General features: G+C 40.0%; 1 protein-coding gene across 1 annotated transcript; it reads right to left on the bottom strand.

The window, feature by feature from the left end:
• Window positions 1–8,542: 8,542 nt before the first annotated feature.
• Window positions 8,543–20,346, bottom strand: LOC113413381 (testis-specific serine kinase substrate). The gene is made up of 8 exons (XM_087945989.1): window positions 20,133–20,346; window positions 17,521–17,755; window positions 15,603–15,698; window positions 13,587–13,670; window positions 12,341–12,390; window positions 11,944–12,102; window positions 10,844–10,984; window positions 8,543–8,780 (listed from the first exon to the last, which is right to left on the bottom strand). The coding sequence occupies exons 1-8, from the start codon at window positions 20,297–20,299 to the stop codon at window positions 8,639–8,641; spliced, it is 1,074 nt and encodes a 357-aa protein (XP_087802115.1). The 5' UTR covers window positions 20,300–20,346; the 3' UTR covers window positions 8,543–8,638.
• Between the last annotated feature and the right edge of the window lie 1,449 nt (window positions 20,347–21,795).

Raw genomic sequence — 21,795 nt, forward strand, 5'->3', positions numbered from 1 at the left:
GGTTAATAATTGATTCCATGACTTTACAGGTGACGGAGCATAAAGAGATTGGTCTGTAATTTTCAACTGGGCTGGGGTATCACTTTTTGAAGATGGGGATGACCATGGCTTGTGACCATAGTTTTGGCAAGACGCTGGTCCTGAAAGATTTTTCAAAGATTATGCTTAGGTTCGGCTATGGCAGTGGATAGCTTTTTAAAGAAGTAGGCACATATTCCATCCGGTCCAATAGATAGAGATGGTTTTAGATTGCGTAGTGCTTTTTCAACATTGTCTTCTGTAAAATCGATATGTATTAGATCATTGTAGTTGTCTGTGGTTCGACTAGGAAATACTGGGCATGATCCATTGCTGTTTACAAATACTGAGCCAAAGAATGTGTTAAAGAGGTTGGCTTTAATAGTGTCGTTGTTGAAGTCTTTACCATTAGGTCCTTTCAGGGGTGGGATGGACCTTGAGTCTTTTAGTTTGTTGTTTACAAAATTGTAGAAAGCACGGGTGGAATTGAGCCTGCTTGTTACCTAGGGGAGGGTAACACTGCAGCAGCAACAGAAGTTTGACTGAGAGCCAAGGGGCTGGCACAAAGTAATAGGTGTAGTCTTGGAGGTCCGTGGAGGCTGAAGAGACAATCTGAAAAGAGAGGATACAAGCAGGGCAGCCCAGAGAGTCGGTCAGAATCTCCACATATGCAGCATATGAAAGCATACACACCAAGACAAATTCCTTGTGTGTCTAATCACACCTGGCCAATAAAGAATTAATTCATTCATTCACATCTGGTCTATCAAAACAATCATATTCTCCAGGAGAAGGAAATGGAGGAAACTATCAGCCAGGAAGCTTCCATTAAAGGCAAAAGCATATGGGACAACCTCCAGAAAATCCGTATCCCATAGGCGACTATTCATGTTCTCAATCTACTGCTCCGCTCTCAAGTGGATACTTGTTATAAAGGAGGCAAGCTCACAGTTCTGTAAAAGGAAATGATTAAGTCTCCATCTCTGCTTTCTATGGAACACATTTCTCGGAATGCTACCCACCCTTCTTTTGTCCCTCCACCATTCAATGACAGGACAAAGCCATTTATTACATCCACAACTAGGATGCTGTCATCCACCCAAGTTACTTCTTGTTGCCGTCTTTTGGGTATTTACACTCAACTTCTGTATCCTTTTGGGTTTATCTAGGCTATAATTAAACCTTGTAGGATAAACAGGGATTACCTTTATTATAAAGGTATGGTCTTGTTGCACTACAGATTTCAGCAGGCCTAGCCAGTATGGTAGTAGTGAGGAATGCTGGGAGTTGCAGTTAGGAACAATTGCATTTTCCCCAATCCTGGTTCAATGAGGCAAATGGCATGCTAAGGATCTGTTTGTTCTTGAGCAGACAAGTTATACTAAGGCTGGCTTGATGCCCCAAAGTGATAAGAATATGCTGGTCAATTAATTTTGATTTCCTCTCTGAAACACAAGTTTACAGGTGCTCTTCCTCTGGCACTTTTATTAGCTTCCCCATTATTTTCCTCCAAAGTATGGGAGAGTATTTTTTTCCCTTCTCTTCAACTTCCAACAAACTTAGCTATTGCTTTATGAATAATACTTCTCATCTCATCTCCAATGTATATGCAGCAATTGTTTTGTTAACATGTTAAATGCATATGCAGAAATTTGTGTTTTGTTAAGGCATAGCATGCTGCACAAATCCAGCCATTTGACTGTACATTCCTGGAACTATCTGGTTTATAGTTAGAACTTCAGACTAGGTTTAATAGAACCCAGATTGATCTTGTGCTAATTCTCTCTTCTTCAACCTGAAAGATTTATTTTGGGGGATTAGCAGAACAACATATGCTGCTGAGGGGTATAGGTGTGTGTGTGTGTGTGTGTGTGTGTGTGTATGTGTGTGTACGTCTAGGTGTGTTCGGGTCTTTTCCTATGTAAGATTAAGGGTATCTTGGCAACGATTCGGCGAGGTCCCACTCGCCATCCTCAGGCTGGTGCTTTCGGCTACATGCCAGTGCAAGCAGTGTGTGATTGGAGCTGCCGTCTCTCTATAAATACTGGTGGTGGGGGCTGGTGTGCTGGGCTGGTTGGCTGCACTGCTGCCTCTTGATTGGTTGATTGAGTTGATGTTGGTATAATGGGCTGTGTGATGGCCTTGTGAGTTTTGTTGTGGAGATATCCTGGATCTTGTGCTGTAATCTCCTGGGTCATTTGTTTGTAGTGATCTTTTTTCCATTAGCCTCTTGTGTTTTAACGGCTTGGGTTATGGGTTGTGTGATGGGCTTACAAGTTCTTTTGTTGTGGTATCCTGGCTGTGAAAATGGCTGTGAAAGTCTGACTCACAGACGAATACAATACAGAAGCCTGATGATGGCAGATGAGATTCTGCCGAAACGTTGCTACAACTTTAAAAGCACAACTGTAATGACGTGGGAAAATACCCGAACAAAGCTGAATACCATACATGTAAGTACCCAAAACTTAAGAAAACACACACACACACACACACACACACACACATATATATATATATATATATATATATATATATATATATATATATATATATATATAGAGAGAGAGAGAGAGAGAGAGAGAGAGAGAGAGAGAGAGGATAGATATAGATAGATATGTCAATATATAATATATAGCTCAGAATCAGAATCTTCCAGATAAATGATTTACCGATTTGTAATTTTCTCTTTTCTTTTCTCTTCACTGAAATCTATCAGAACACTATTGTCATTTACTTTTCACATGGAATATTTTTCTCTTTTGTTTCACTTTCTTCTTTGCCCCTTTTTATTCACATTACTTTTATTTCTTTTAGATCTGTTCATTAAAAAAATTTACATATAAAATAAAGAAATGGTAAATATGTGAAATAGCAAAAAAGAAAAGACAAATAAGACACCAAAAATGAGACTGAAAACAAAAAAGAACAAAAAATATGCCAAAATAAAGTGGTCTCTTCTTTTAATCTTGGTATGTAATCAATTGTATATTACACACACACATACGTGAAAGAAATTTGCAGGATTTCATAAATAATTTTTAAGTATTTTCACTGCAATAATGTATTCTTCCCATCAAATTATTCATGTTTGAATAAGAAGATTGCAGAGAGAAGCTACATAAACCAGGAAGTAAAATTGCCAGATACTTTTGTGTAGATATATAGAGATGGATGTTTGGACCCAGACCTACTTGATAAGATAGAAACATGTGGGTTCGACAGTAGCATCACCAGATGGATTCATAACTGGCTGACCAACTGCACTCAATGTGTAGCCCCTCAGTGGAACTGCATCTACATGGAGGGAAGAATGCAGTGGGATACCCCAAGGCTCTGTTTTAGGGCCAGTACCCATCAACATTTTCATCAATTCATTGGATGAGGGGATATATGGGGAACTCATCAGATTTGCAGATGGCACCAAGCTGGCAAGAATAGTCAACACTCCAGAAGATAGGCTTAAGATACAAAAAGATCTTGACAGACTTGAACATTGGGCACTATCTAACAAAATGTAATCCAATGATGAAAAAAATTAAGTCTACATTTAGGCAAGAAAAACCAAATGCACAGGTGTAGTACATGTGATATCACTTATACTATATCTGCAGGTAGGTGGCTCAATAGTAGTAACTGCAAGAGTCTTTGAGTCTTTGTGGGCAATCACTTAAATATGAGCCAGCAGTATGCTGCAGCTGCCAAAAAAGCCAACACAGTTCTAGGCTGCATTAACAGAGGGATAGAATCAAAATCACATGAAGTGTTAATGCCACTTTATAATGCCTTGGTATGACCACACTTTGAATATTGCATTCAGTTTTGGTTGCCACAATGAAAAAAAAAAGATGTTGAGACTCTAGAAAGAGTGCAGAGAACAGCAACAAAGTATTAGGGGACTGGAGCTTAAAACATATAAAGAACAGTTGCTAGAACTGGGTATGTCAAGTTTAATGAAAAGAAGGACTAGGGGAGACATGATAGCAGCTTCCAGTATCTCAGGGGTTGCCACAAAGAAGATGGAGTCAAGCTATTCTCCAAAGCACCTGACGGCAGGACAAGAAGCAATGGGTGGAAAACAAGGAGAGAAGCAACATAGAGCTAAGGAGAAATATCTTGACAGAACAATTAGCGGCACAAATTGTCTCCAGAAGTTGTGAACGTTTCAACACTGGAAGTTTTTAAAAAGGCATTGGACAACCATTTGTTTGAAATAGTATGGGGTTTCCTGCCTTAGCAAAGGGTTGCACTAGAAGACCTCCAAGCTCCCCTCCAATTGTTATTCTATTCTATTCTATTCTATTCTGTTCTGTTCTGTTCTGTTCTGTTCTGTTCTAACCTCTGAAATAGATTCAAACACAGTGGGACAAATACATTGTATTATATGGAAATCTGAAGATTGAATTAACATACATGTGTCAGGTCAATTCATTCCTGTGTTGGGCTGTTTTTCAAGAACCGAGTTGTCTACTTCAGGTAAGAAGATTTTGCCTGAAGTAGCCTACAGTAATTGGGCTTGCTAGTCCATTCTTCTTTGGAGCGCTCACTCCCACCCTTAGGCTGGACCTTTAACATGAGCAGAAGAACTATGCATTCAAAGCGGCCACTTCTTTGATTTAATGGCCTGACCTTAATGACACAATGACACTTGTTAAATCCTGCAGATCAAAGCTGAAGCACTTCTGTCTTACTTTATACAGAATGATGAAGGAGGAGATGGAGGAGGAGCTGGTCTCCAGAACGATGTGAATTGCACTGCAAAAAATTAAGATCTATGGAAAATTGACAATTTTACAATCAAGGAGTTGCATCTAGTGGGCTAGAATGGCATCAGGGAGAAATTTTATTTCATGGGAATTTATTTTATAGTGCTATACAGAGTGATAACACAAGCAACTCCTGCACTGAGAAAAGGTAGGAAACTCCTGATTCGATAAGGTTTAGAATAACTGGGATTCCATCTGCTTAATAATCGCAGCTGGGCATTCTGGGATTGTTGCCTTCATGCAAAGCAGTCACATGATCAGTCTTGCACTGTTTCTAGTTTGTTGTGGGCTCTGCATTGCTTTTCAATAGATTTCCATGTATAAAATGCTGATTTTGATTTATAAAGCCTTCCATGATTCTGGCTCTGCTACTTTAAGTACTATCTTTTTCAAGTAGATCTGTGCATTCTTTCAGAGAGGGGCTTTTTTGGATTCCCTCCCATTACAGGAAGACTTATGAGTTGACTCTCCAGAGGTGGTCACCTGTGGCTTTGCGGAGCACTTAGCCTCCTCCAAAAAGTGGTTCTGATCAAGTACTCCAGCAGGCCATGAATCCGAGTGTGTGTGCTTCTTGCTCACATTTTCCATCTTCCTTGACATCCTCCTCTTGTGGTCAACCCTCTCTTGTGCTTCCAGATGAGACATACAATGAGAGTAGCAGACGTCATGAGAAAACTCTCCTAGTATGCATCTGAATGGGGCTTCTTTGAAAGCAAAGGTCCCTCCTCTCTTGTGATTGTATGTTCTCAATGGAAGGGGTAGGGGAAGATTACAGCAGGGTATTGGGTTTCTCCCAAACCTCCATGGAGCCTTTGGCAAGTTCTATTCTTAAGTAAGACTACAATAAGGAAACAAGGAACAAAATAAGCACTGATGGAGTGGCAAATGGCAATTAAGCGTCCTTGTTGTTCTCTGAGCTTGACTGTCTTTTTGCAGACATTACCCAAACTAGGTAACATCATCAGTGCTAGTAAGGAGAGGGGTTTGCTCTCAGTTATGTTATCACTTTATGTTCTAATGGCTTGCTCTGTCGGTGTTGGTAGGGTGGTCTTGGGGGTTTTCTTTGGTTAGGCTGTTTACTGTTGGCTTGAAATCACTCAATTTTAATCCCCCATCAAACAATGTTTGTTAAAAACAATATTAATTGCACAAGTTATTTGTAAAAAAATGCATTATCCTCCTTTGGAATATACATTCTGAATATTAGTCTTAATCCTACTAGTTCAACATTCATCCCTTGTATATCTACCATGTTCATCAGTCAATACAAGTTCCTGTTTTAGTTGAGAATACACAAAAAATAGCTTTTTTAGGGTTTAATGAAATAAACTTTTCACCCAGATTTGTGTTAATTAAATATTAAATTAAGTATTTTATATCTTTCTTCCTAATTCGAATTTTTTTTTGCAAACAAATAATACTTCGTTTCATTTTTTTAAAACAAAGAAAAAAGTTGCTTTTGGAGACCATTTGATCTATTTATAGTCCACATTAGACATTTTAATCTATGGTCAAGCCAAGAATGTAGACAAGTCAATACCTATGGCACTCAATTCAGTATAATCTCTTAAAAATCCTTTTGCATTTATTGTAGTGATTGTGGTGAAGTCTGCCTTGAAATCTCCAGATTTCTGTTCACTCATGCCATCTGCCCATCTGATTCCAGATGATGCACAGAAGTGGATCTGGACCCCAAGACTTTTGAAAAGTTTTTATCAGAACTTGGTAGTAAATTGTGGACTATAGTCTGAGACCAAGTAGTCAGGTAAGTTATGTAAACAGAAGATATGTTGTAAAAATTGCTGAGTTGTGTCTTTGACTGGGGCCAGTCCTAAGCACTCTATGAAATAATCCATCTTTGTTAAAGTGTTCATCATTACCAAAAGGGTCCTTTCCCCCTGGTTAAATGTTATGAAGTCTTAAGGATTCAGTGGCCCAAGGATATATTGGGATGTGTGGTGGCACCAAAAGTCCTTATTACTTGTCTGGTGTGTCTTTTGTTCTATGACAGGCTGAGCAGGAGGTGACATACCACCTTGCATCATCCCGATTCATGGTGATCAAAAATCTCAAAAGTAAATGATCATGAAGAGTCCAAGTGGCCTGCAGCAAGTATGCACTGACCACCAGAACTTATAGCATCTACAAATATGCTCTAAATTCTGGTGGTCAGTGCATACTTACACAGGGTATGCCTCCTCTAAGATGTATCTCCATGTTTCAAAAGCTGGAAAGTTTGCAGCTTCTACTAGTACTAGTACCCCATAGCCATATCTGAAGGAGGATGGATTCTGATGCAAAAGCAGTCTTTAAAGCTCCAAAAGCATGTCATGAATCTTCATTCCAAATTAATGTTTTCCTGAGCAATGGACAGGGCCAGAGGTACAGTGAAATCTGCAAAATAATGTATATATTTTCTATAGTAATTGACAAAGCCAAGCAAATGGACTTGGCAGGGCATGTGATAGCTAGATGTCCCTGGGACCCCACCGTACAAATGCAACCCTCTCTGCACCTTTCAGCCTTTCCAGTTGAGAATGAGCTACCCTGACCTGTGTGGTTTCCTCTAAAGATGTCTGTTCAGAGATAGGCATCTATCTGCCAGGAGACCTAGGCTTGACAATATATTGTTGGCTTAAGATCTAGTCTTCCACTACTGCAAATACCCATCAATATGAAGACACAGCTACATTAATTCTTTCAATAGATCTATGCATTCAGTTTTAGCTAGATCATCTAAAGTTTCATCTATCAAACCTACTTTAAACTGATATTGCAGCATTATTCTATGCCAAATTCTTAGAAATTAAATGTACTTACATATTTAGCTGCCACTGTGTGGCACCCTTGTTTAAGTTCCAGAATGTGGTGATTCTTGCTTTGAGTTTTTATGGGATCTACATACATGGCACCAAGCTGACAAATGCATTTGCACAGTTGTCCAGCAGAGATTCAGTAGTGTGTTGCCAAAAAAAAAATCTTCTGAGATCCCATACCCCAAAATCTGAAAGTTGCACAGGGAATATATTACATCACACAGAATTCAGACATCCTTTAGGGTTACTGCCCAGGAGCAAAGCTAACATTTATTCACATTGTTCTACTGTCCTACACCAACATTAGTGCTATTATCCTCCTCATAAAATTTGAGGACTGTTATTCGTAAGAAAATGGCTACAAATGAGAATAGCAACAAAGAAGAAAAACAACTCATTGAGGACCTGGTACAAAAACTGAAGCTGAGTGATGTGTGGCACTAATCAGATTTGAGTCATATTTGGACTTGAAAAACAATAGGAGGCTGCACTCTCCAAAATCAACAGGACCAGGAAAAAACAAAATTTAATTTATGTTTATAAATACAATTAATATTGTTGATTGTTCCGTGTCAATGTAATGACTTTCACTTTCAGTCACACTAAATCTATCATTCAGTACTAACAGAAGTGCTCAGAAAAACACATGTATAATTTTCATTTAACTTTTGGATTGTGGACTGAATTCCCTGTATTAGCCAAGAGGAGAGGAAGAAAAGCTTAGTGACAAAGCTATTGTGCTTGCCCTCTGAAAATCCCAGATACAATCTCCAGTATTTCAAAATATTTTTCTACCAGAAATTTTAGTGAACAGATGTCTGATTAGAATGGGAACAGAATCCTAGAATAGAATCTGGGCAAGGCAGCTTTGCAGATTGAACATCCTTAGCCAAGATGGATCTGTCTCCAGACTTCCCAGGGCAAGGACATCTTGATCTGGTCTGCATAACTTAGGGTCAGAAAAATGCTCCAGAAAGACTGCACTCTGGAAACATTTTATTGGGGGCAGGAGGGTCTGGGGTTAGTCTACTCTGTGCCTCACTGTGTCATTGTCTTCTGCAAATGCTGGCAGCTGGGGCATATGCCTTCGGGTTGGCCCCTCTGCTTCAGCTCCTCCAAAATGGGCGCCATCGCATGTTCAAACATCTTTCGCAGTACCTCTGTATTCACAATGCTGTAGCTGTGGGTGGGAACCGGGAAATGGAAAAAAAAAGAAAGAAAAGAAGGGATGCCATTTACACAGTCAATCAATGTAGAAAACATGATAGGTTTAAGTCTTGAAAGGGAGACCAACAGCCCAGTTACAGTGTCAAGGAAACTCCTTCCATGCCATGTCAGAAGAGTGCCCTTTGCTGCACTGAAAATAATGTAAATATGAGATATCTCTGGAAGTATTTAACATAAAGAGACAAAGAACCACTGCTCCAACTTAACATTGCTTTAGGACAGTTGCTCCTTTTTCCAGAACTGACACGGTGGTCTACTGAAAGAAGAAGAGAAGGTAGGCAATATGTATGAAACAGCTAAGCTGGAAAGAGTTTTAAAAAGCAGCCATTTTAAAACCCAACTCTTCTTGATTCTTCTAAACACACATGCCAATTACATGAGCTTCAGCAACATATTTTTTTTAAATAAATGAAAATAGATGTTCTCAGATTTCTAAAGCCAATGCCAGAGACTCGATTTTGTAGAAAATTGCGTTTTCAGCAGCAGCCAATTAACTGTTTATGTGAGTAGTCAATTCACTTGCTTCTGTTAATACTGAACTTGCTCTTCTGTGAACTGGAAAACTGCGATTACTTGTTGGTCTATGAAAGGAAATCTATAATATCAAGTCAGTATTTCTAGCTGACATACTATTCAGGGGCTGCTTAAGCAAAAATTTTGGATAGTCCTTGATAGAAAAATCTTAAGAGTTTGTAGCTGTTCTGATAAATCAGGCCCATCTAGTAAGGAAATATTTTTCAGTCTTGGCAACATTAAGCTATATGGATTTCAACTCATGCTCAGGAATTGTAAACTGGCTCAGGAATTTTGGGAGTTGAAGTTCATATATAGCTTTCCCTCCAGAGACCTGGCTTTCCAAGACGTGGGAGACCTGGGTGGGAGATTTGTGCCATTTGACTGCTTATAGCCGTGTTGGGGAACCTATGCCATGCGTGCCGGAAGTGGCATGCAAAGCTATTTCCCCCGGCATGTGAGAGGTCGCCCGGAAGAGCCCCACTGTCAGGTATCTGGCGTGCATGCGCAGGGAGCAAAGGGGGGGTGCATGAGAGAAGGGTGCGCATGCGCAGAGACATGCTGTGCACAAGGAGGGATCATGCATGTATGTGGAGATGCATGGCATGCGAGGGAATCGTGCGTGCATGCGTAGACGTGTGGTGCGCAAGGGGGAATCATGTGCGCATGCACAGGGAGTGTGGGGGCCCCAGCATGCATTGTCTTCTGGGTACTGGCATGCAAGTGCATGCAAGCATGTGCATGCGCAATTATCGGCACAGGAGCCGAAAAAGGTTAGCCACCACTGGCTTATAGCATGGTTTTGGTTGGATGAAGTTATTTTGGGAACTTATTACACATTGCTTTCTATTGGTGTACACTACCCTGTGTCAACTGGGAAGCTATTAAATTGATTTAATCAGTCAATCCATCATGCTAAGTCCTAATATGGTATGTTTGGTTTTATCTTAGTTTTTGTGGCCTGTGGGGATAATAAACCAGAAGTTATACCAAGTCCAGCATCCATTTGCCATGCCAAAAAACACCACAAAATGTACTGTCACAATTTAAAGACAGAGGGCCAAATTTCTATGGTATATTTTTTTGAGTCAAAAAGGGAAAGTAAGTCTGGAAACAGAAGCTAGAGTTCCATTGGTGAAATTCATTTTTTCTCTTTTAACGATTTCAGACACAAAGGAAATCTCTCTGGTATAGCATACCACTTCTGGGATAAGAAAGTCACTGGAAGACCTCTTGCAACAGCTAGCAAGCTGAGGAGTCAAACAACAATACAGGCCCACCTGTGGTTTATGGCTTAAAATCATAAGACAAAGACTATCTGTAATGCTTTGTTTAATAAACTGCAATTAGCAAATCATTGCTGAGTGGTTTTATGACATTTCCCTGAGTGAAATCAAAGAAATCAAACCTAACACCACATCCTTCCTTAGTCTAACCTTCTGATTCTCATTAACAGGTTGGCCTGTATTCTTCAGTTCTGATCCAAAGGTTTAAACTAGGTACCTGGAACATCTAGCACAATTAAAAGGAGGCCAATTGGATCCTTCCATATTCTTTAGTGTTGCAAGATGTCGGGATATGTCTTCCAGGAGCCCATCCAGATCTTCCCGGACCTGAGTGAGAGATACTGATGCCCGCTTTGCCCTGGCATAGAAGGAAAAAGATAGCAGCTGTAAGTGAAATTACAAATTTCCACAATTTCTAAATTCATAGCCCTATAACAGCTCAGAGAGATGTATGTTTTGCCTGCCACACAGAACAGTAGGTTTCCTTATCTGTGGAGAAGGTCTTGTAATGGAGCAATCTCATTTTACAGTCCTCTCACAGGCTGGCTGAAAGGATAGTGACATCCTGGTTTGTGGTATTTGTGTTCCAGAAGAAGCTGCACGCTCCCTGTTCCTCTGCATTTTATTCTCTTTTATCCTTCATTACAATAAGGGAAGTGGGGGGGCTGGATGGGGGATTTCATCTGAAACGGTAGACTTTTGTCAAAATTATGCTGGAGGACACCCATGCACCGTTTATTCTGAATCTGATGTTTGAATTTTTCTACCATCTGATACTTTTGAAGCAACAAGAGGTAGAATTAAATGTACACTGTTACAGAAAAAAGACCTACTGAGAAAAAGGGATCACTGGCAGTTGGATGTAGCTTGACCTTGGAAGATCCACAAATATTAGACAGCTTCACTTTTTAAAAGAAAAAATACAGTAATCAGTTACAGGGAAAAAAGGCACTAACTAATAATATACTAATATTCCCTGAAGATGTGTAGGCTATAATACTTTGTCAATACAAAATGAGGATTATGAAACTTGTATTCAACTTTCCTAAACTACACCTCTATGGGGAAAAAATCCTAATATAAATATGCAGGAAACAAACCCCATCACTACAAATACTTGCTATCATTATCTAATAACAGACCTCTAGTTGAACTGGAAAAATTAACTCCGAGGAACAGTAATCAATGGTTTGTTCTTGACTCCATCATCTCTTAGATCTGGTCCTTCTTTCACTAGGAATAAGAGGCCACAAAGGACCTAAGAGTACTGGAGATTGGAGAAGAGACATAGTTTCTTTACTCAAAAAAGGTACATACGCAGAAGAGACTTCATCCAGTTCCTCCCGCAGCATCCTGAGTGCTTGGCCTTGTTCCACTTGTGTCCTTTCCCTCTGGGGAAGCACTCCTTCCAAGCGTATCCCCAACTGGGCCAATAGCCGCAACACCTCCTTCTGGGCCAGCTCCAGCATGCATTTCCTACAGTGAGATGTGATAGAAAGAGAGCAGGTTGGAGGATATCTTGATGCCTCCAGCAAAATCAAGGCTTCTTCCCATTCCCTCCTCAGAGAGGTACCAAGAGAGCAACAGTGCACTTCTGGAGATCACTCTCCCCAAAGATGGGCAACCTTGGGGATCATGCTACTTATGAGGTACAAAAATTGTTTGGAGACCCCACTCGCCATCCCCTATTCCAGCAATTGCCATGAGATCTTACCAACGAAAGTCTTCTACTTGAACCTGTTGCTGTAAGTTACGCAGTTTCTCCTAAACAGAGTAGGGGAAGTGACAGAGAAAGAACAAGATTAACTTGTGGTATTTAGTATATGTATACATGTGCTGCTCTCTTTTCCAATTAGCATGCCAATACAGTAAAGTTTTTTAGAGTTCAAATCCACAAGAAAGTAACAGGGAGCAACAAAAGCAACAAAATACTTTTCTCCAACCTGGCAACATCCAGATGTTATAGATCACAATGCTCTTAATTCCCAACCATATAGCTGGGTTAGCTAGTCATTCCAGTTGTGGTAGTCCAATACATCTGGACTCATTGTTCATCTAAAAGATATTCTTCACCTCAAAGTGAACCTTTAGAAAACACAACTCAGCAAATCTTCAGAAAAATGCAGTCTTGTGTTGCTTTCTTTATGAGTGCTGGTAGTGAAATCCAAATAATTCCAAACCTTTCAAATGTAATAAGAGGGTAAATGAAAAGGACAAACTGCAGGATCACTTAGAGCATGTAAAAAAGAGATGGTTCAGCCAGAAACCAGAGGATGGGCAAGATGGAGAATTTGCATCATCCTTTCCTCCTCCTCCTTCTCTTCCCTATTTAGGAGTCTACAGAGGATAATAACTTAATATTGCTATCTTGACACTTAACCATATAACACTCAGATAACCCACCAGGAAATATGACCATAACTAACTATGGTGATTAATTAGATTTCTACTCCAACTTTGAATGAGAAATTGAAGCTGGCAAGATTACTTCTAATTTTTCTGGTTTCTTCCAGTGTTATTCCTTTCAGGGGACTGGGTTAATAGAGGGTGGGACAGGCCCAAAAAACCCCAGTCCCTCCCTTTATATATGGGAACCACAATCTCTTCAATGCCAGTCCAAAATTAACCTGTACTCAACGCTGGTGAGACTGAGAATTTAAAAAGCAAAATCTCTGAAAAGATTAAACAACAAACCATTTTCATATTGTTGTTAAAAATATATGCCAGAAGGAATCAAATATGATTGAGGGTGCTTATTTCTCTTGCATGCATCTCCCTTTTCTAAATTTTCCAACAATCATTTTGTGCATAGGTGAGCCTGGGAGAGTTTTGATGATTGATTATGGATCTGAATTATAATCTCCTTAATCCCTAGTAGAGGATGATTTTCTTTTGCTAAAAGATTCATGGGAAAGGGTTAAAAGACGCTTAGGGGCAAAAATGGGCATCCTCTCTCTCACCTCCAAGAGGGCTGAGTTTTCTTCCAGTACGCTGGTCTTTATTTCGGCATCCTCCACAGATTTTGTCACTTTTCGACAGCTTTCCTTCAAGAAATTTCAGAGGGGGGAAAAAAACTCAGGTGGCCAAGCAAGCAAACAAAAGGAATGAGCTGGTATGGATTTGCATTCAATGTTGTGCATCTCCTTTTCTACAAAAGTATTTTCAAGAAGTTAGGACAGGGAGCAAATGGAAAATTATCCCATTTCTCTTTTTTATGATAAATCTGATAACTTGTGAACCTCTATTAAAGGATGAGTTCAATATCCATTTCATTACAGCATTGGAAAGAAAAAACAGCACCTCATTAACTCTCTCCCACATCCAAATCTCTACTCCCAGAGATTTTGTTTAAAGGAAAACTATTTTAATATTTGCAATCGTCCCTATCATTTCACTGAATATATAATAAAAGCAAAAACGTTATCTTAAATTCCGCTTTGGCAATTCTAAAGCAAGCATTGCACCTCCTGCCTACTGTGCCCCGAGCTATCTAGCAGCATTTGGCCATTTTCCATGTACTGTTTTCTTCTAGAGAAAAATCTACTTGGCAAGGAGGTCTGCTTCAGCCGTTTGGTTCTGTGAGGCTGATCTTAACTGTCTTGCAATGGAGCAATGGTCCTCTTACAAAAAAATATCATATTATGATCGAACTTGCCTTGACCCAGGTTGCCTGATTACCTTGTCTGGCCCATCCTATTCGTACCGGCACAAGGGCTTACTTCAGAACCCATCAGTGAAAGGACTCTGACTATCGAGATTAGAAAAAGAGTTTTCTCTGCTGCAGCATCTATCCTTTGGAACATCTTATTGTCCTGGGTAAGATCTGTTCCCAGCTTCCTATCTTTTCATAAGAGTTTGAAGATCTGGTTGGCCTTGGGACCAAATGAGGGGAATTCCACATTGGAGGTAGTTGCTGAATTGATGGCAGACTCCACCTCTCCTATCCCTTGCCCTCTGCTCTCTACCCACCCATCTTTTTGATTATCATATACCTTGTATTCGCTTGTGCTCCTTTTTCATTGTTTACTGTATGAGTTCTAGTATTTTCCTTCTGTTCTGTTTACATTTTTTTCATTTTCTTCCTTATTATTATTGTAAGCTGTCTCACAGCAGACAGGCAACAAATAAATTTAAACACAAACAAACAAACAAATAAAATAATCATTGCGTGTAAATACAATAGCTCTGAGACAATGCTTGTAGGCTGTCAGAACCTGGATGGGGAGAAATAGACTCAGATTGAACCCAACCAAGATGATGTAGACATTAATTCAAAAGTCAAGGAATCTTCCTTGACCTACGGCTCCTGTTGGAAGATAGGCCAAAAAGGGTTTTGCCTAGAAAAATGTCTGTAAATTGGTTTGGAACAATTATATTTGATTTGTGGATTATTCTGTTATGTATATGAATTATTGTATTTGCTTGTAGTGTATTCATTGTACACTTACTTCAATAGATTAAGCAGTAGTAAACCTAAAGTGTGATATCACAGTGCTCCAGGTTAGTCTCTGAAAGCCTGACAGATTTTACACAGAAAGCCGGATCACTGTTAGAATTCCCTCTCATTCTGCCTACAGAAGCAGCTGTGAGCTTGACCAAAGTTTGGAGCAGGGTCTGACAGGAGCTGTGTAAATGCAAGCCCATGGCTTATGCACCCAAAGTTGAATTGCTGTCAGAAGTTGCTCTCACACAGCTTGGACATCAGCAACCAGCTTTTCCAAGCAGAGCTCAAAAAGTAAAGCCAACCAAATGAGGCAAAATTAAATCTGATTTCACAGGATGGACAGAATTTAGCCTCTCCTCTCGCAAATTGGCCAAGTGAGTTGGACTGAAGCATTCTTGCATTGGTAACCTTAGGAAGGAGACTAATTCCATTCTGTATTCCTGCCTATAAAAGCAGAAAGAGAATGGTGAACCTGAGACGCTAAAACTTCAGTTATGTAGTAGCCTATACAAATAACCTACAGCCTCCAGACCTGCAGATTCTGAAGATGGTGGGTGACCTTGGATGTCTTCTCTTTGAGGCTGGTGATAGAATCCTTGGCTCGTAAAAGGCCACTATTACTCACTTCCTGCTAGGAGAAAAAGCAAGAGGAAACTGATCAAGCAAATCACAACCCACTTACTTCTGACTAATACACATTTTCAGACATTTATTTCAGTCTCTCAATGGTTTTAAAATGGAGAGGGGGCAGCTGTCAGGTATGACAGCCCACACATCTAAACTATTTGATTGTTCTATGTCTATTTCACAAGAACCTTCCCAGACTGGCAGCTTGGTTTGGGAAAGACAAGATAAAACTCAAAGCACTGGGGTGGGGTAGGGTGTTAGATCTTGCCTCATGTGTTTATATAGTGAGTCCAAGCTAATTCCCTGCTTGAGCCCTTCTCCAAACTGGGATGATTGTTTACCAGCATCATCTGAAAAACATTATCTACATTTTAGAGAGTTAAGACGGGTCTTGTTAGGGATCTAAAAGTTCATTACTGATAGTTAGAATCTTTCAGTGACAAAGTAGAAAATTAAGCTTGTATGTACAATATACTCTTCATAGCTGGGGGTGGTCAAGGCAAAGAGGACAAAGAAATATTTGGAACAATATAAAAGGCCATGCTTGGGTGTAGAAAATAAATGAAGAAAAAGGAATGGCATAAACAGATCAATATAGAAGTAGGACTGCAGAAGAATAAAATCTTCAAGAAAAGCCCTTTTCAGGAAAAATATAAAAATATTTGTAACAATATACATTGTTAAGTTCAGGATTGGTAAGAATATGAAGTTAACAACAAATTAAAAGAAAAACAAACTAAGATTGCTTGCCCAAACAAATGCTGATCCCAACATAAAAAATAGGAATTATTTTCTAGAATGTTATAGAACAGGAGTGTCAAACTTGATTTCACTGAAGGCCACATCAGGGTTGTGTTTGACCTTGGGGGCTGGAGTGGGAGTGGATGGGATGGGCGTAGCCAGCTCAAAGTCACTTGTGTTGGGGTGCCTGTGGTGGCCCGAGTGCTCTGCCAGCGGAAACGGGTTTTTGAGCTACATTTTTGGTTGTGATAGCCTCCTGCAACCCTCTGCCAGCGAAAACAGTGCAGGAGGGCCGCCTATGGCCTTCCCGGGCTCCATTTTTGTTGGCAGAGGCACTGTGGGCCGGTCCTTTGCTATTTCCAGGCGGCCCCACAGGCCAGATCAAAGCACCACACGGGCTGCATCCAGCCCCCGGGCCTTGAGTTTGACACCAGTGTTATAGAAGGCCCACAATTGAATTATTCTCTAAAAATATAGTGTTATAATCCTCTGGCTTTGGAATCAATTGCAACCTCTGACTAGACATCCAGTACACCATCTGGAAGCGTTCCTGAATTTGCAAAAGCATCAGTAAGGGATTCTTTGTTTGGCTTAAACCTTGGTTGCTATATATTAATACTATTTTAATTTTTCTCTGAATATGGAAGCTAGAAGAGAGAATAGCAGATATAGGCAAAACTAGAAGTTCCAGCAGGATTGACCCTTTCTGTTCACTAAGGAAAGATGAGAGACTTGGAAGTAACATCTTTAAAGTGGAATGTGGACTGAAAAAATAGATAGACTTAAAACTCATCAAGAATACAAACTTTTGGGGGGGGATTTGTAGAAAGAAACTCTTACTCAATTATAGCATTAAAAGTAGTTTTATGCACCTCGAAAACAACTGTATTATGGCATAAAAGTAGCTCTTAGAGACCTAATCAAGTTATTGTTTAAAGTGTCATGTTCTTTTTTGGGGAAGTGGGGTGGGGAATACATTTTTTTTTAATTTGTCTATTATTAGAACAATGCTTCAGGGCTGTATGCTTAATTGACAAAGCAGCAACAGGTACCATATGTGCGACTGTGTCGCATTGCCTCACCTGCTGGCTGGAATTATCATCTTCATCTTCTGACCAAGCTGGCTTGATGGGAAACAGAGGATCCCGTCTTTCGCCTCCAGTTCCCCCTGGTAAGCCTCCGTCATCTGTGGATTCATTCTCGGTGGTAGAATCATCACGTTCCCCATCAGTTAGATTCAGAAGAGAGACATTAGTGCAAGCAGAAGAACGCTTCAAATTCAGATTGGGACTTTCAGTGGTAAAATGGGGTTCAACTCTGGTTTGAGAAAAAGTTCATTATCCTTAGATAGAGTACTGGACTACTTTATTTCTTACATAATATATTGAAGAGAGATAGGTACAGCAAAGGATCTTCAGATGCCTTTATCTAACATATTATTTGGCAACCTAAGATTTTGGGATTACTGTACAGAAATGCCAGAAAATTATACTGAAAATTTTGAGAGTTAAAGTCCAACAAGTTGGTAGACATCTGCTCTTACTTTGTTATTGCATCATTTATATCCCACCCCCAAGTTTAACAAAATTTTGGTGACTCACATAAAATCCTATTGATCTCTCTAATAAATTCCAATAGCAGAACAAGGAGTAGACTGTTCTAGAAGATAGAGCAATAGTAAAAAAAAAAAATTCCCATTCTCCTAATTCTTGAAATGGGAGAGAATCCAAAGAAATAGCACAGCACCTATTTGGAGAAGGTCATTCTTAAAGTAGCACAGTCCAAATCATGGAAGGCTTTAGCCTTCAGAATTTTATACAGGAAATGTGTTAATTAATGCAGAGACCTCAGTATAATGCTGCCCTGCTGAAGCAGATCTCAACTCACAGCCTGTAAGCACCAACTACAGTTTTAGATCATTTTCAAAGGTAGCGTGATATTTCGAACACATTAGAGTAAAAAGGTAATGAGAATAAGAGTGACTATTGCCAATGTCTTCCACTCCCAAGGGACACAACAGAAAACTAGACATCATTGGAAAAGACTTTCCTGATAATATAATTCACCTGCTAATTCTAATTCTGTCAAGGAATGCAAATCTCTATAAAATCAACACTGGGGCACAAAATAAGACCAATTGTTTCTGAACAAGAAATAACTTCTCTGCTTGCTGTGATTTGGTTTAACCTAGTTTCTTGCTATTCCATTTAATCTTTCACTTTTCACACACTGCGTGAGGATCTCCTCTGCATTTTCTGCTGTTAAGGCTATAAAGTTCGGTATAGTTATGTATAGTAACTCTCCCTCCAAACTAACAAATGACCTCTCCCAAAGGTTTCATTTAAATAAATAAACAGTAGAGGGGAGAGAATCAAGTCCTGGGGCTTTGTATGTTCAAGTGCCCCAAGGTCTCATTTTTCTTCTCTTAATATTACCAAATATAACCAACCACTCGCTTATGAAAGAATGGAATTGGTGCAGGATAATGCCACCCACCCATCCACTTGCACAACACCCATCTCTTAGATAGTCCAGTTTTGTGCTCAGTGGCACAAAACTTTATGAGAAGTCTAAATGAACAAGAACATGGTCCGTGCATCCCATAAGAGCAGCTGAAACAGTTTCTGTACCACAGCCAGATCTGAGAAAACTTGGAATGAAAGAGATCAAATTATCCACTTTATCCAGTATTGTCTGCAACTGACACCCCACTATTTTCTTCAAGATCTTCCTGGGGAAAAAGGAAGTCTGAAGACCAGGCAGAAGGTATCCAACACAAGCAGATCATGAGCCATTTTCTTCAAGATATGGAGGATGCCCCTTCCTTCCTTAGGGAAGCATTAACTTCCTCTCAAATATGACCACAAACACATGCATGCAGAGGAGCTAGTGGAACATGCCTGACAAAATTAATGTATATAGTTTTACAAACAAATGTCTTACTTAAGAGAGCAATATTAAGAGTCATGTACATAGAAAACCTGGATGTTTTTCCCGCGCTATGTTTGAAGCCAGAAGATGAAGAAGAAAACGGGAAGCATTTTTTTCCCATTTGCTTGTGCTGGAATCAGCAATAAGTCTTTAGAAAGCACAGGGAGAGAGCAAAGACGTGTATATTTTCCCCAAAAAGTAAACTGAGAGTGTGAGTTCATGGGCTTGAATCCGGGCAATGTATGCGGAAGAAGGGCTGGCTGGCTGGCTTTTGAGATATGAGCAATGGTTCTGCGTGCCGTTAGAACCCAAAACCAGACCGAGCTAGGAACAAGCCAATGCTGGTGGTGTGTTAGGCTACCTGCAGGCAAGATGGTCTCTCCTAAGCCTCGGTTAGTAGCAATAACCACTATTGCACTACCTGCTCTTGATCAGATGAGATCCACTGCCCTCTTAGCCCAGTGTTGGACTACAAACCTTCATTATTCTCAGCCAGCTTTACTACATAGGTTAAAAATTCTGGGAGTTGTATCCAACAAAGCTGGGATCTGAGGACAGCAATTTTCTATGAACTGAAGGAGAAAAGTTTTTTTTTTTTTTTGCATCTTCTACTACCAGAAGCCTTTTCACCTGAAGATGCCGTGGATTGAATCCGAACCTTTTGAACACAGATGTGCTACTGTGCATCCCGTTTCCTATATGTTCTCACATGTTGCAGCTATTAAACTCTACCTCCACCCTTTTACCTTCCCAGGTGACCCACCCATGGAAAGAGACGGCTTTCTTCTTTTTGGGGAAGCCTTTGATGCTAGTAGGCTTTCCCAGCTGATCCTTGGTGCCCTGAGCCCGACTCTCAATCCCTATTGGTGTGTCTCCAGCCTCATTTATTTCTTTGGACTGCCAGATGGTCTTCACCACAATGTTGGCCATTATAGGCTGGGTCGATATCTAATATGAGCACAAATTTTCTTGCCTGCACCACACCAGGAAACACCTATTACCCATAAGCCAACTGGCTCTCTAGGTAGGGCAGGAATCTTCCAGCTGCTTTCATGACCTCACAACAGTTGCCATGGGGCTGGCAATCACATGGCCCACCCTTCCATCCACCATTGTACCACCAACAATCAGCACAGTCTTCAATAAAAAGAAAAGCAATGCAAATAATTCTTTCCTAATTTGAAAGAATTGCATGGATTGAGCTAAAGAAATATATTTAACTGCTAATTGCCTTTTCCCCCCATACTTTGCCCAGGTTAGATTCAACAACTACAATTAGTTATTGGTTTGTTATTTCTATAAATCACAGTTAAACAATCAACCAGATTTACATATCACACATAAACTTATGCATAAAAGTTCACACCATATAATAACTCTTTATTATCTGAGGAAACGTCTCTTGCCGGTCAAATCTACCTGACCCATTGGAGCGGGGAGCCAGGGAATGTCTCAGGTCCCATCCCTGAGGGAGATACACCTGGTGGGATTCAGAGGAAGGGCCTTCTCCGTAGTGGCTCCCTCTCTGGAACATCATTCCCCCAGAGATTAGAATGGCCCCACTCTTCTGGAAGGCGCTGAAGACCCAGTTCTGCCAGTGGGCCTAAGGAACCCAGAGCAGGACAGAGCCCATTAAATGGCTCATGTGATCTGCTGTCGCCAGGGCGGGAAGTGATTTTGTTATATTGTACTATATCAATTTATTTGATTCTTTTTGTTAGTTTTTGTTGTTTTAAATGTGATTTTATATTCTGTAAGCTGCCTTGAGTCACTATGGGTGAATAGGCAGCAATATAAATTCAATTAATTAATATTACCAAATATTTATCTATTTATGAAGTGAAACACATAATTCATGAACTATCAAAGACACCTGACTGATTGCTCAGACATTGGGCTGGTTCAAATGCAATGCTATCAAAGACTAGTACAGGAGTCCTCGAGTTATGACCACAATTGAGCCCAAAATTTGCTGTTAAGTGAGACATTTGTTAAGAGAGTTTTGCCCCATTTTATGACCTTTCTTGATAGTTGTTAAGTGAAGCACAGAAGTTCTTAAGTTAATAACACTGTTGTGAAGTGAATCTGGCTTCCCCATTGACTTTGCTTGTCAGGTCACAAAAAGTGATCTCATGACCCCCAGGACACTGAAACCATCATAAATATGAGCCAGTTGCCAAGCATATGGTCACTAAATGAATTGTTGTAAGTCGAGGACTACCTGTAGTGCTCTAGAGTAAACCAAAGAAAAAAATCGTATTTCTTTTGATCAATATGAAATGTTGACTATCCACAATAGTTGAGTGGATGTTATGCTTAACCACTTGAATAAACCCACCAGAATGAGTTCACATTCCACAATTAACTGACCAGATATCAAGTTTTTCTTTCTCAACTCAACCTAGTTAAGATCGTTGTTGCATTGA

Source organism: Notechis scutatus, chromosome Z, assembly GCF_049901735.1.
Source record: "Notechis scutatus isolate UNSWTSFEM ecotype Mainland chromosome Z, rNotScu1.2, whole genome shotgun sequence".
NCBI classification, from domain to species: domain Eukaryota; kingdom Metazoa; phylum Chordata; class Lepidosauria; order Squamata; family Elapidae; genus Notechis; species Notechis scutatus.